At 37.5% G+C, this 14,753-nt stretch overlaps 1 protein-coding gene across 1 annotated transcript; it reads right to left on the bottom strand.

Moving 5' to 3' along the window:
• Positions 1–53: 53 nt before the first annotated feature.
• On the bottom strand, positions 54–4,190 carry LOC127657469 (odorant receptor 131-2-like). The gene is made up of 2 exons (XM_052146267.1): positions 3,047–4,190; positions 54–912 (listed from the first exon to the last, which is right to left on the bottom strand). The coding sequence occupies exons 1-2, from the start codon at positions 3,967–3,969 to the stop codon at positions 852–854; spliced, it is 984 nt and encodes a 327-aa protein (XP_052002227.1). The 5' UTR covers positions 3,970–4,190; the 3' UTR covers positions 54–851.
• Between the last annotated feature and the right edge of the window lie 10,563 nt (positions 4,191–14,753).

Consider the following 14,753-nt stretch of genomic DNA (forward strand, 5'->3'; position numbering starts at 1 on the left):
AAGTCATGTTAGGATGCTTTTTACAAGAAACTGTAAATGAATGTAAGCGGCCTTATTAAAAAAGTTTATTGTTTGATTAGCTCAGGATGCTGTGGTACAAGAAGTAAAGCATTAAATATTGGCATATCTTTCACTGCATAACTGCACATTTTAGCCACAACTAATAAGGTCTAATTAAAGACAACCTTCAAAGCTCTCATATTAATGACATAATTTAATTATGTTTCACAGTCACATGGTACAGGTTTTATATTATTATATTAGCTCATATGTATGTGCAAGTTTGACTAAACAGGAACTTCATCCTGACAATACATAATACTGTTTAAGTCAATCTAAATCAAAGATCCTAAAGAGGAGATTGGTTCTGCTTTTACGAAAAACAAGCATTCGGGTCTATGCTAGATAATTGCTACTATATTTCCGCATATTTGTTACAGCTACCTTTTATTGGAAAACATCCCCTATGCTTCATCCCTAGTACTTTCACAGTATTGTAAGATAACACATAATACACGCATTTCCCAGAGTTTTTTTTTTTCTTGTCTACATTATAATAAATTTGGGTTCTTGGTATTATTTACAAATTCTGTTAATACAGATGTCACAACTGATCATTGATGACACTCGGTGAGAGTGATTCAAGAACACATCAGATGATAGAGCAACTGCTGAGCTGTAGATTAATTAATCGATCGCTTGAAGAGTAACAATTAGGTTATTCAAGTTTTCAGATATGTGACATCCAAACGATATAAAAACAAACAAACATTGGATTCACTGGTATTATCTCAGTCTATGTTCCATTTTAAGAAATTAACATCAGTTCTGGTTTGTTAATCCAAAGATGATCACACAGTCGTTTGAGAGATCTCCCTTGATAACAATGTCTCTGAAGTCATTCTCCGCTCCCTGAAACAAACAAAAGATTACGGTTAATTAATTTCAACACAGATTGTATCTTGTGCACTATTTGGTTACCATACATTACAATGTTTATACTTGATTAATATGGACATTAACCCTTAAATGAATGGGTGTTTTGCCCTACCTTATTACATAACTCGGGTCTTTAGTGACCCGGCACGTATCTATCACAAATGTATCTACAAAATGCCCAAATAGTGTCAAATTTTCAAAGTATTTTCAGGAAAATTATGAAATAATTGAATAGGACATATTCTGTTGTATTTTGATGTTACAACCAATAATAGAAAGGGGTTCATGGCCTACACACTGAAATAACTGTCAAACGCATATTGAGCTACACATAACACATAAGCTACACGCTACACGTTTATTTCCTCAAATAGATAAATAGATGTACAAATCAGAGAATTTCAGTAGTACACCCAAATGCCAATTGCCATATCATACCATTTATGTGTTGTTCCTCCTATAGTCATTTGTTTTAAATATAGTAGTCATTTGTCTTGTAATAAACAATGAAAGAGATATCCTGTGACAGTAAACTTATATAAATATGAAATAATCATACAAATAGTATTTATGAAAGCGCAAATATATATTGTGACAATATTAAATATCCTGGGTCACCAACTACACTATACACTAAGTAACTGAGCAATTTGAATTTGAATTTTTTTGCAATTTAGATTTTTTTTTATATTATTGTTCCACTATTCATAAGAGAAATTCTAAACAGGTGGGGGCATAACTCCTAAACACTTAAGTCAGATGAGTCTGTGATCTTAGGTGTGAAATGTGGCTTTAATCTTTGATTAAACCGCCATAAATTACACTAAGCATTCTGGTATTTTATCCAGATTCCAACCTCTTCAACTTTGTGGACCGGCCAGCTGATGCAATGCATCTTAAAACACATGAAAGTGTACGCAACTTAATCATTAACTTCCCAAAAATTTTAACAAAAAATGTTAAGGTAAAAAATGCTTGTTTACACATACTTTACTTTTTTAGTCATGAATATCAAGATGTTTCTTTAGGGTTACTCCTCATAACCTGAACAAAATGTCCCCTTTCATTAACTGATGGTTGAAGTGAACATTAATTAGTTCCTGACCCGTGTCTGCATGATTTTATGCATTGCACTGCTGCCACATGATTGGCTGATAAGATAATTGCATGAATAAGTAGGTATGCAGGTGTTCCTAATAAAGAGCTATTGAGTATATATATATATATATATATATATACTCATTTGGGTGTCTAAAGGGTTCTTCAATCTTTAAATTTTTTGGTCACATGACAACAGAATGACTACCTACACGTTGGTTACACCATGTGACACACCATGTATCCTATAATAACCAGAAATAAAATCATAATTAAGGCATTTGATGCATAATAAACATATTTTAACCTTTAACTATTTATTATATTTTATATTAGATATTTGGCTTTTCATATTATATAATTATTGTATTCATAATATTACCTTGTTATATCATTCCAATAATATATGAATTTCTTCACATTGGCCACACCTCCCAAACATTTGGCATGATAGAGAAGCCCGCTTTTAAGATACTTCAAACAGTATGTATGGGGGATATTAACAAAATAAATATTATGGCCTCTGTCCACTACATGCTGCTCCTCTGGATTTACTGTCCCTTAATTTGGTTATGCTTTAACCTTACTATAACCTGATATCCCCATAAAAAATCGAGTCATGCTTTGTTTAGAGCAGTAGTTCCCTACCCTGTTCCTGGAAGCCCCCCCCCCCAACACTACATATTTTGCATATCTCCCTCTTCTGGCACACTCAAATCAGGTCATCGATACTAACGAGCTAATGAGTTGAATCAGGTGTTTGGGTTAGGGAGATTTCCAAAATGTGTAGTGTTAGGGGGCCTCCAGGAACAGAACCACTGGTTTAGAAGAGAAAATTCAGTGTTACTCATCAATAAACTCATCAAATAGGCTTGTTTACAAGTACTTAACTGGTCTTACAATACGTTTTAGCGTATGGGCGGGAAAGCAAGCACAAGAGCAAATTTTGCAATGCGTAATGCGCCTTGAATGGGATCAAGAGACAGATAACTTTAATGGGTTCCCTTACCTTTGCTGGCGAAACCGTTTGGGATGGGTAATGTTGACAGTCCACTCCAAAATACGTTTCAAGCGGCCGGACAGGCACGGGAACCGATGATTAAGATGTTCTAAAAGTTCCTCTTTACGCAGTCCATAGACTATCGGGGCGATGCACTGCGCCAAGCTGAAGAAGGCAAAACTTATGACAGCAAAAAGCTCTTTTGTGCTGCTCTCGATTATTTCTTTGCTTTTTAGAATATGTAGAAAAAAGAGTATGAAACTGGGGAGGATATAGACTGTGAGCTGCGTGCCGTGTAAACCAATGGTCCTGCACGCAGCTCGGTTGCGCCGATTCAGCACACCTAAACGTCGGCCCTCATATAAGATCCGCACATAGCTGTACACAATAAGAAAAGTGCAAACTGATATTAAAATAATCTTGTGCGTCTTTCCGCCTTGTAGTGCATCCCTCCCACACTGCGGTAGGCCTTCTGTACCGTTTTTCATCTGGGGGGAAAGGCTAAGAGGAATGATCGACGCAAGTCCCCATGTTAAGATGCCAATCAGCCATGGCCATGGTTTGAAACAAACTTTGCTGTATTGAAGTGGGTGGCATATGGCGTAAAAACGGTCCAGAGCCATAGCTGTGATGGTGAGGATGATATTGGAACCGCTTGTCATCAGGAGTCCTACAAGAACCGTGCAGATTGGTGCACTGGTTGCAGCAATCATGTACATCTGTAAGTAGAATGTAAAACATACTGCAAAGTACACCAGTGCGGAGAATAACAAATGGAACACGAGGACGAAGCGCGCGTGGCTCCGGAGGCGTTTCTCGCGTAATATGGTCCAGTTAATGATCAGGTTGAAAAAAGCCAAAATGATAAAAGAAACTGCCGATGTCCAAACGCGGGCATTCAAGTAGCTCTCGTGTGTACAATTCGACCTCATTCCGCTTCTTCAGGCCTTACACATATTGTAGAACCAACTAGTTCCGTAAAGACAAAACACTTCCAAAAGATGATGGTTCATTTGGCAAGATATTTACCAACAGGTCCCCCGAAGTCCTTATTTTCACGAGAAGCCCAATTTTGGTCAAGAGCACCTGTATTCCTCGCAAATGACTGTTCACACATTGAACCCAGTCTAGTGATGGAAACGGTCAACCTCGTGTTTACTTCCCTCTCTCTAGACGAGCAAATAGAGAGACAGAGGGGGTGGCGTTGACTGTATATCCGTGCTGTCTGTGCAGCAAATCTGCAGGGGAAATGCCCCGTTTAACCCAATACACTTTGGGAAATAGAAACATATCCTATAGTACTTAATGCATTTTGAAAACTAGTAGTTGGGTGCCTACTTAACTTTTGGAATTGTGATTAAACTTATAGTAAAGCTAAAGCCCATGAAGTAATCTGATTTTCTTACAAATTAAATAGCTCAGTGTCTATAAAGAGTTTAATTAGAGCTAGTATTGCTGCTGCTGTAAACCCAGATAACCTTACATAAGATGTAAACATGGGAAAATTCACCTTTATTACATTTACATTTATGCATTTGGCAGACACTTTTATCCAAAGCGACTTACAGTGCACTTATTACAGGGACAATCCCCCTGGAGTAACTTGGTGGCTGTGGGAATCGAACCGGCAACATTCTGCTGACCATTTCGGTGCTTTTAACCTTCTGCTTCCATTTCTGTGCTTCAGCCCACTACACCACCACCACCAGAGCCGGATTATCCATAAGGGCACTTGGGCCAGTGCCCAGGGGCACCAACCATTCACAACCACTAGGGGGGCACCACATGACACAAGCTTTAAAAATATTTTTCGTAAATTGTTATATTATTAACTTGAAATTCTTGAAAGACCATACATAACTTGTTTATGAACACTAATTTAACAATAATAATAATAATAATAATAATAAATTATAAATAAATGAAGATTACATGACCACTATCACTCCCCCCCTCCCCAATCTGTCAGAGTTGAGTTGGTCCACAACAAGTACAGCGCAAATGTGTCATTTTTTAACGGCTACAGAAAATGAATCAAAATCCAAAATGGACAGACGGCAATTGAGTGGTTTCGCAAAAAGAAGATTAAAGAAAGAGAAGGATGCTAGACGTTTAGCTACAATAAAAAATGTTCCAGGGATCGACAATTTTTTTGTTAGATCACTAGTTTTTTGGGAGAACACTGGAATTGCAGACACCAGCAGCGCTAAGTCTGACACCGCCCGGCTCTGCTAGCGGGGAGATGCAGCAGCTGCTAATGTTAGTCAGGGCGTCGGCGATGACCGCCAGGCGAATGAGGATATTCTCCTTGTCCTTAGGGGAGACAGGAGCGAGGAAGACTCGGGTGAGGAAGAGGACATTAATGAAGGTAAATATTAGGGGTGGGACGGTACATGTAAGTTATTCGTATTGAACCGAAACGGTACGGGCGTCACGTCTCGGTGCACGAATTTACATGGAGAATACACGGTATAAAAATAAATAAAACTAAATAGCGATACATATCGCTCTATTTCGCATAATGAACAGTCTGATCAAGATTGCAATGCTGGAGTGTGTGTGTGTGTGTGTGTGTGTGTGTTTGTGTGTGCGCGCGCGCGATCGAACTGTGTGTGTGTGAGAGAGACACTGATCTATTATAGAATGTCATTATATAGATCAGTGGAGAGAGAGAGCGAGAGAGAGAGCCGTGGTCGCGATCGAACTGTGTGTGTGTGTGTGTGTGTGTGTGTGTGTGTGTGTGTGTGTGTGTGTGTGAGACGTGAGAGAGAGAGAGCCGTGGGCGCGATCAAACATAAAAACATACTCCGTCATTTTGTTCATATAGGACATCATTCAAACTGCAAAGTGTTTACTAATATTCGTGTACACTCGCAATAAAACACAACAATGTGCTTTTGTCACACTCTAAACTCTTGTCAAACTGTAAACTACAACTGTCACCCAACAAAACACACACACACACACACACACAAATCTGTTTATTTTTAAGTTACACATTCTACATTGATTAAAAATCAAATGTGTTTTAATGGTAGTATTAATAAATTGAGACATTTGAATATAGTGCTCACTGCTCATATGCCTATGTATGTAGTTGGACAAGTTAGGAAATTACATTTGAGAAATCACCTTGATTATGTCTTGTCTGATTGGGGGGGGGGGGCTTTTGAGGTATAGTGCCCAGGGGCACCATACTGTCTTGATACGGCCCTGACCACCACTCCACATTATTGTTATTAACGGTGTGTAACTCCACTTCATCTATTGACCCTGTACCCACAGCATTTTTTAAGCAGGTGTTCAACAGTGTTTCAAGTCATGTTTTGAAGATTATAAATGTATCTCTTCAAACTGGCACCTTTCCAGATGCCTTTAAAACAGCTGTTGTAAACCCCTTACTAAAGAAGCCCAACATAGACAGTATTGCTCTGACCAGCAAAAGACTGATATCCAACCTTCCATTTATTAGTAAGATACTTGAAAAGGTAGTTGTAGTGCAGACGAAACATATTTGACTAAACTTAATAAAAAATAAAGTCTCAATTCAAGAGCTCATTGTTTGGAGCTACAGAGCTGAGATATACTTCTATAAATCTTTGTTTTTGTTCTGCAGAAGAAAGAAATTCATACGTATCTGGGATGGCATGAGGGTGGGTAAATGGTGAGAGAATTTTCATTTTGGGTGAACTATTCTTTTTAAATGATTAAAATTTCAGGTTAAAGTACAAATAGGCTACAATGGCAGCGAAAGAAGCTAGACTAGACTATTGTTTGAGTGTCAAGGATCCTAGGGTTGACGAAGTTTGTCAATCCCTCCCTGACCACTTAATGTCTGTCTTCACAGGATGTCTAAGGCAAACTTAAAGAAAGGAACCCTTGACTAATCACTCCAATAAAATTATTACAAGCTTCTTAAAAGCAGGTAATATTGGATATTAGGACTGTATTAGGTGAGGTTCAGATAATCTCACCTTCCTCTTGGGGTTTCAGTCAGAACACAATCCTCGATCAGAAAAGCCAGATTCAGTTCAATGGGGTTCATGCAAAACTGAAGATGACACATAGGTGGGTGTTTGTGTGTGTTTACATGTGGTTCTACAATAAAGCAGAAATAAAGAAATATATTAACATAAGATGTCTTGATTATTATCCACTAAAATATACAATCTCTTTAGCAATTTCAAGGTTAAGAGTATCAACTTTACAACTCTTACTGGAATCTTATACAATACTGCCATCTAACTGGATAGATATGGTAAAGGCACATTTAAAACAAGAATTTCCGATTATAGGGAATTTCCATCATGTAACGTGAAACTTATATTTCGTACGTTAACTCAAAACAATGAGTGATTCCCAGTGCTATTGGCATAGTAACACAATACAATATACGAAGAAATAGTATAGGTATAGGATATAAAGTATAACATTACCAACGTAAATCTCAAATATTAATGAATACAATTATGAGGCGAATGTGCGGAGACTGTGCGCCACCCGACGCCCACATTGTTAATATCAATAAACTTGATAAACAAAATAAACGTCATATTAACACTTGAAATAAAGTCTGTGACGGACAATACTCATCTCCTAAACTAACAAGTTACTCACAATAATTTATAGACGCACACTTCAGCACACACATTCAGATATTTCCCGTTCACAGGGCAGGTCTGTCTCTCGCGACAACTGCGGTCAATCCAGCCGCGATTTAAATCCGAGTGCGCGCATATTTCAGTAAAACTGTACTTTGCGGAAAGAACAGAAGCGTTTATTAAGCGTTTGTGACGTGCTGGTGTTTATTAATGTTTGATTTATCTTATGTGAAAAGTGACTGGTTTAGAAGACTCTTAGATGGGGCAGGTAAATGATTTAGAACCAACGTTTACTGAATTAACATAACATTACATATTACATATAATAAATATTACTTTTCTGCCAAGGATCTCTTATTGTTATTCCTATGTACCTTGTAATAAACTTTGAATAGAAAATCCTGTAGGTCAATTAAAAAGGCACAGATTTTGAGAAAATTAAAGGCAACATCCCACCAAAATTAATTTCCCATATTCAAACTTCCCATATAAAATGCTTAACTTTATAGGTTTGCCCACTTTTTCAAAGGATTAGAGTGACCCTGACTGTTACTGTATCAATTACTGTATCATTTTACTGTACAGTGTTTGAAAATATTAAAGGCAAAATCACCTCAAAAATCCATCCTAGCACTTGAGTCACTTCCTCATATGTTCAAACACATCATCATTTTTTTTCCTTTATAAATTTGTTATTAATACAGCAAATTTAAAGGCAAAATCACTCCAAAAATCTAATTTTGTCCAGGCACATGGATCAGATCCTCATATTCAAACACTTTCATTTTTGAAGGGGTTTTTATTCAAACATTTGCATGGTTGCTTATTAACATATGAAATCTAAACTCATTTAATGTAGTATTGGAAAACATTACAGGGAAATACTCTCCTGACATCATACACAGAATGTCTTCTTACATTTTATGTGGTATTGAGATGAACTTAAACTTTAAAATGATCTATCTAAATGAAAATCCAAATACAAAAAGTGACAGATTAGAGAGATAAGGAAAGAGAGTTGGTAATGATGCATTGTCATGTCCCTTATTCCAGATAACAGCTATGTGCATCTTAAAGAATTTCAGCATGCTGTTGTGCTCATGTACAACCCATCAGACTGCACAAACTGTCTACTGTGGCTTCAGCACCTGTGGATATTGTTTGACTCTCTGCTACACACTGATGCACACATAAAATTAGCTTCTTATATTAGGTTTTTGTCTTATTCCACAATTCAAAGTGTACCCTAGCACTTACATCATGACCTATATTCAAACTCTCATAAAAAGCTTTCCTTTATAGGTTTGCTATTCTTTTAACTTCACTATTTCACATCACAGGCAGAGAGGAAAGGTAACACATCAAATGTATGTGGAGCCCAACACACTTGAGCAGACTGAAGAACAGGGAAAGGTAAATTCAATTGATAAATTAAAATAACATTTGAAATTATGCTTGAAAACCATGTCATCATTGCATTACATGGTTTATCATTGTATGGTTATGCAGTGATGACATGGAATTTTGCAGTCCTTTAAGTGTTAACTACGAACTACTGTGAACAAGACAATAATTTACAAATGGTGCCCGATGAAAATTATGATGATTTTAGCTCTCATTTGTATGTGGTGCAGTTATCATCAGTACTGTATCTGTGTTTTCCAAAATCAATGTGTTTACTAATTTGCAAGTTGTACGTACTGACTAACAGCAAATCTTTTCTGCTAGGATGATTTGGAAGCAACGGTCATGGTCACCAAATCAAGGTATATTGATTGGCTTATATATATATATATATATATAGATCCAAGATGGCAGCATGTCCGCGTCTGTGTGTAGCACGTTTTGAGTGTTAAAGTGTATTACGCTCTAATTCGCTAAGGAAAGTGCTTATTTCATTAATGCTTGTGGCCTTGTCCACAAACTAACGTTTCGAGAATTTGGTCACTGTTTGTTGTTCTGGCACTGATCCTTTTCTGGTTGTTTTTGTTTTGATTTTCTCTCGGTGCGGGACATGGTCTGATGTTAGCGTGGATCCCTCTTTCTGCATCGTGGTGTCGGGCAGCGCTTCGTGAAAAAGAGTTGGAGTACCACAAGTCTATACGTCAGCAAAGAAACCTACATATTTTATACTGGTTGTCGGCTCAGTTGGACTTTGAAAGGACAATGCGGTTTGTTTCATCTAATTGCGCGGCTCTGGTGGCATTACTGGGTGTGATACTCTACCAGGGAAACATCGGCTACAGGTATGACTCAGACTTTTCGTTACATAACGATATTTCCTCAACTTTAAAATGGACAAATTGGACGGGGATTGGTATATATACAAACTTTAACGTTCTCTCGGACTGCCGTCTGAAGTCACTGCTTTCAAACATTGTGTATGAGAACTCCATAGTTTCTGCTCAAACAAATAAGGAGCCCAGCATCTTAAACTGTTCCACTTGTTTGAATTTTCCCGTTGGAAATGTAAGCGAAACAGTAAGGCGTCAGAGTTTTATAGTTCTTATGTTACTGATATCAGGTAATGTATTACCAAATCCTGGTCCTTTTAATGATACTTCCCTAATGTTCAAAGTTCCTGCTGATTTTAAATCTAGATCAGGATAAGGTTTTATTCATATGAATGTGAGAAGCCTGCTTCCTAAGCTGGACTTGGTGCGTATCTGGGCAAAAAATACCAGTGCTGATGTTATAGTGATATCTGAAACATGACTTAAAAAAACAGTTTCAGATAATGCCATAGATATTGTTGGTTATACTGTTTATAGGACTGACAGACCAAAAAGGGGGGGGGGGGTAGCAATCTATGTTAAGGATAGTTTTGAAGTTACTGTGTTGCTCTCTGAGTCAGTAGTTAAAAAGTATGAATTATTAGCTTTAAATCTTATTGTTTCTAAGACTTTACATCTTACTGTAGTTGGTTGCTACAGACCCCCATCAGCTAGTACTGATGCCATTTCCTCTCTGATGCACTCGGTGACTTCTTTGAATTACAAGGAGCTTGTTCTTCTTGGTGATTTTAATGTGAACTGGCTACAGTGAGTATCTGATTGTTTCAAAGCAATTTGCGACTCTTTAAATCTCTTTCAGCTAGTTGAGACACCTACTAGACCTAACTCGAAGGATTATAAAAAGTCCACATTAATTGATCTTATTTTTAGTAATTTGCCTCACAAGTATTCTTTGGCCTCTGTATATGCTAATGATGTTAGCGATCACTGCGTCATTGCCATAGTCAGAGATACCAAATTACCCAAGCATAAACCACGTATTATCACTAAACGTTGTACACGATATTTTAATGAACGAGCCTTTCTTTTTGATGTAGCACGCTATGATTGGTACAGGATTTTTCTCATTCCCGATGCTGAGTCTGCCTTGTATTACTTTTATGATGGATTTTTATCAATCATTAACAGGCATGCACCTTTTAAAAAATTCCGTGTTAAAGGTAGGGATAATCCCTGGTTTTCTGAAGCCCTTTCTGTTCAAATTCGTGAGCGGGATGTTGCATGGGCAAAAGCCAGACAATCTAATGTTGGCTCCGTTTTAGGCAGCTCCGGAATAAATGCACAGTCGCTATTAGAAAAGCAAAAGCTGATTATTTTATTGAAAAAACCACTATTAACTCAAACAACCCCAAGAAATTCTGGCAGAATATAAAACTGATATCAGGTAGTAAAAACAAGTCTAGTTTCCCATCATGTATAAAAATGAATTCCACTAGCATATCAGATAAAGAACATATGCTCAATTGCTTTAATAAGCATTTTGTTGCCTCTGGGTCTCTATTTGAACCACTAAATCTTATAGGTTCTGATTCTGATTTTATTAATGCAGAAAGTCTTCTAGAAAAGGAAGAGTTTAGATTTAAACAAATTAAGAGCACTGATGTTTATAAAGCACTCTGTCTGCTTGACATAAACAAATCTCCAGGTCCTGATTGTGTGGAGCCTGTGTATTTGAAACTAGCAGCAGATTATATTACATCTGCTTTAATTTATATTTTTAATCTTTCTTTAAACACTGGTGTTATTCCAGAAATTTGGAAATCAGCACTTGTTGTTCCTTTATTAAAAGGGGGGGATCCCACTATAATGAATAATTACAGACCTATCTCAAAGCTCTGCGTTTTATCTAAGATACTAGAAAGCCTCATTGGTGAACAGTTGACATGCTATTTGAATGCAAATGGGGTGTTGTCTATCAATCAATCTGGGTTTCGCAAAAAACACAGTACTACAACGGCTATTTTGAAAGTTTTAAATGATATTGTAGGGTCAATGGATAATGGTGAATCTTGTGCCTCGCTTTTCATCGATTTATCTAAGGCTTTCGATACAGTGGATCACGGTATCTTGCTGCACAGATTAAAGGTTGTTGGTTTATCAAGTCACGCTATTCCTTGGTTTAAAAATTATCTGAGTGGAAGAACCCAGTGTGTTCAAGCCGAAGGTAAACAATCTGATTCACTAGAGATTTCAAAAGGTGTTCCCCAAGGATCGGTGCTGGGGCTCCTTTTATTCACCATTTATATAAACAGCCTTGATTATGACATTCAGGATGCGAACTTTCAATTTTATGCCGATGATTCTGTCGTGTACAGCAGCGCTTCCTCTGGACAGCAAGCCTTGTCTAAGCTTCAGTCAGCCTTTAATATTATTCAGTTAAGGCTTCACAGTTTAAAACTTGTTCTGAATACCGATAAAACCAAGTATATGTTATTTTCCAAATCAAAAAAACCTTAAAATAATTCAGTATCTCTTCACACCTTTCAAGGTACAGTGATTGGATTAGTAAAAGAGTACAAATATCTAGGCATCATAGTTGATGATGCCTTATCTTTTAGTTCTCATATCACTCAACTGAAGAATAAACTGAAAATTAAGCTTGGGTTTTATTACAGGAACAAGTTTTGCTTCTCTTTTAATGTAAAAAAGAAATTAGTCTCTGCTACTTTTCTCCCTGTCCTTGATTATGGTGATGTTGTATATCAGTTTGCACCTTCTTATCATCTTTCTTCCTTAGATGCCGTTTATCATGGTGCCCTAAGGTTCATATCAAATTGTAAATCTTCAACCCATCATTGCACCTTGTACCATAGAGTAGGTTGGCCTTCTCTGTCTACCAGAAGAAAAATGCACTGGTACTTAATTATTTACAAAGCTATCTTGGGGTTGTTGCCTTCTTATCTCTGTTGTTTTATGCAGCAGAAAATTATCAAGAATTATTCTCTTCGTTCGCAAAACTTCTATACTCTTTCTGTTCCTTTTACTCGAACTGAGTTAGGTAAGAAGTCTTTTATGTACGCAGCGCCGTTTGATTGGAATCTCCTCCAATCTAAATTAAAATTAGAAAATCTGCTGACTCTAGACCGTTTTAAAACAGTTATCCGGCGAATAGAAGCTGATCTAACATTATGCAATTGCTTTTAAATGTTTTTTAATCTGTCTGTGTGATGTTTATCTGTGATGGAACTGATTGTACTGCTGCACATTTTGGCCAGGACACTCCTGTGAAAGAGATTTTTAATCTCAGAGAGCTTTTCTGGTTAAATAAAGGTTAAATAAATAAAAATAAAAAAAGGGTAATGTCTAACAGTTGCCCAAAGATGTCCCAATTTCAGTTTAGAAAGCTGATTTAAATGACTTCAAGGTGGATGCTGTTGCCAATGCTTTTGTGTTTACATAGCATCAACAGACTGTTTACATTTTAAGTGTCAAAAAATCTAAGTAATAAACTGCATCTTCTGTATCTACAGAAAGCACCAGTCAAAAATATCAGGAGAAGACGATCCAAAATCGAGGGGCCAATCTGGAACAAGTCAAAACCACCAAAAATGCAAACAGTGGAACAAATCCTTCATCAGGATTACTGTTTGACCAGTGATACCATCGACCTGGCCAGCTAACTTAAGGCAAAGGACAATATGCACATTGACGGGTTTCAGTCAGTTCTGCCCTTTAGCACAATTGCACATGGAGGGTTTGTGGGAACTCCACAAAAAAAGTTTGTTCAGATATTGAACATTCTGCAAAGCCACTGGATCACAGTTAGCAATGTCTTTAGTGATGTAAATCAGCTCTCTGTGTATGACAGCAAACATGCCCCTCTGGACCCAAGAACCCTCCTGGCTGGCAAGGCCTCAATCAGACCATTTTGATGTTCTGCAACCAGCTGTGCAGCAGCAAACAAATCTCAGTAGCCTAATTGTGGGGTGTTTTCCATAACATTTGCATATGCTGTATGGGTCTTCCACCAGAGCTACATATTTAATGAAAGCATGCTAAGGGCAAATGCTAAGGGCAAATGCTAAGGGCAAATGCTAAGGGCAAATGCTAAGGGCAAATGTGTACATCATTAACACACACAAAAAAAAAACCCCATCATATTTGGAATGAAGACCTGAGAGTGTGAAGCTGAGGCAAACATGACCAAAACGGTGCAGTTCTAATTAACCTACAGGATTTAAAATACAAAGTTTATTACACGGTACATATGAATGACAATGAGAGATACTTGGCAGAATAGTAATATTTATTATATTTAATATGTAATGTTATGTTAATTCAGGATAATTTGTTTATAAATGATTTACTTGCCCTATCTAAGAGTCTTCTAAACCAGTCACATTTCACAGGCTAAATCTGCACTCAACAGGAGGCAGGATGCGAGTAGTGATGTGCGGATCGATACTAAAGTATCGATATTTACGATCCCAACGTCTCCTGCTCTAGTATCGATTCTCATGTAAAAGATCGATATTTAAACTCAGTAATTTGGAGTGAGTGTTTATGTTATCATAAGTAACTTGCTGTCAGCAGAAAAGTCTAATTATATCCGGTTAGGGGAAGGAACTACTCCTTCCGCCGGTCGGTCAGTTGTGTGTGCACTGCGGCTCTGTGACGGAGCCGGCCGCTGCAGCTTTAATTTTCCGCTACGACGACTGTGTGTGCAGACTGCAAACAGAGTGACTATGGCTGACCGCAAAAGGAGTCATGTCTGGCTGTATTTTAGCTGTACAGACAGCAGTGACGCTATATAGGCTTTAGTTTTTTAATGTTAAAGAGTTCCCCGGAATCCCAGCATTTTTACAACAAGCTAACAGAAAG

The sequence above is a fragment of the Xyrauchen texanus genome, chromosome 2 (assembly GCF_025860055.1).
Source record: "Xyrauchen texanus isolate HMW12.3.18 chromosome 2, RBS_HiC_50CHRs, whole genome shotgun sequence".
NCBI classification, from domain to species: Eukaryota; Metazoa; Chordata; class Actinopteri; order Cypriniformes; family Catostomidae; genus Xyrauchen; species Xyrauchen texanus.

Excerpts from the sequence above, each read along its gene's own strand:
- LOC127657469 (XM_052146267.1), bottom strand. The coding sequence starts at position 3,969 with ATGAGGTCGAATTGTACACACGAGAGCTACTTGAATGCCCGCGTTTGG. Across the intron at positions 913-3,046 it reads AAACGGTTTCGCCAGCAAAG|GGAGCGGAGAATGACTTCAG; the intron begins GTAAGGGAACCC and ends TGTTTGTTTCAG.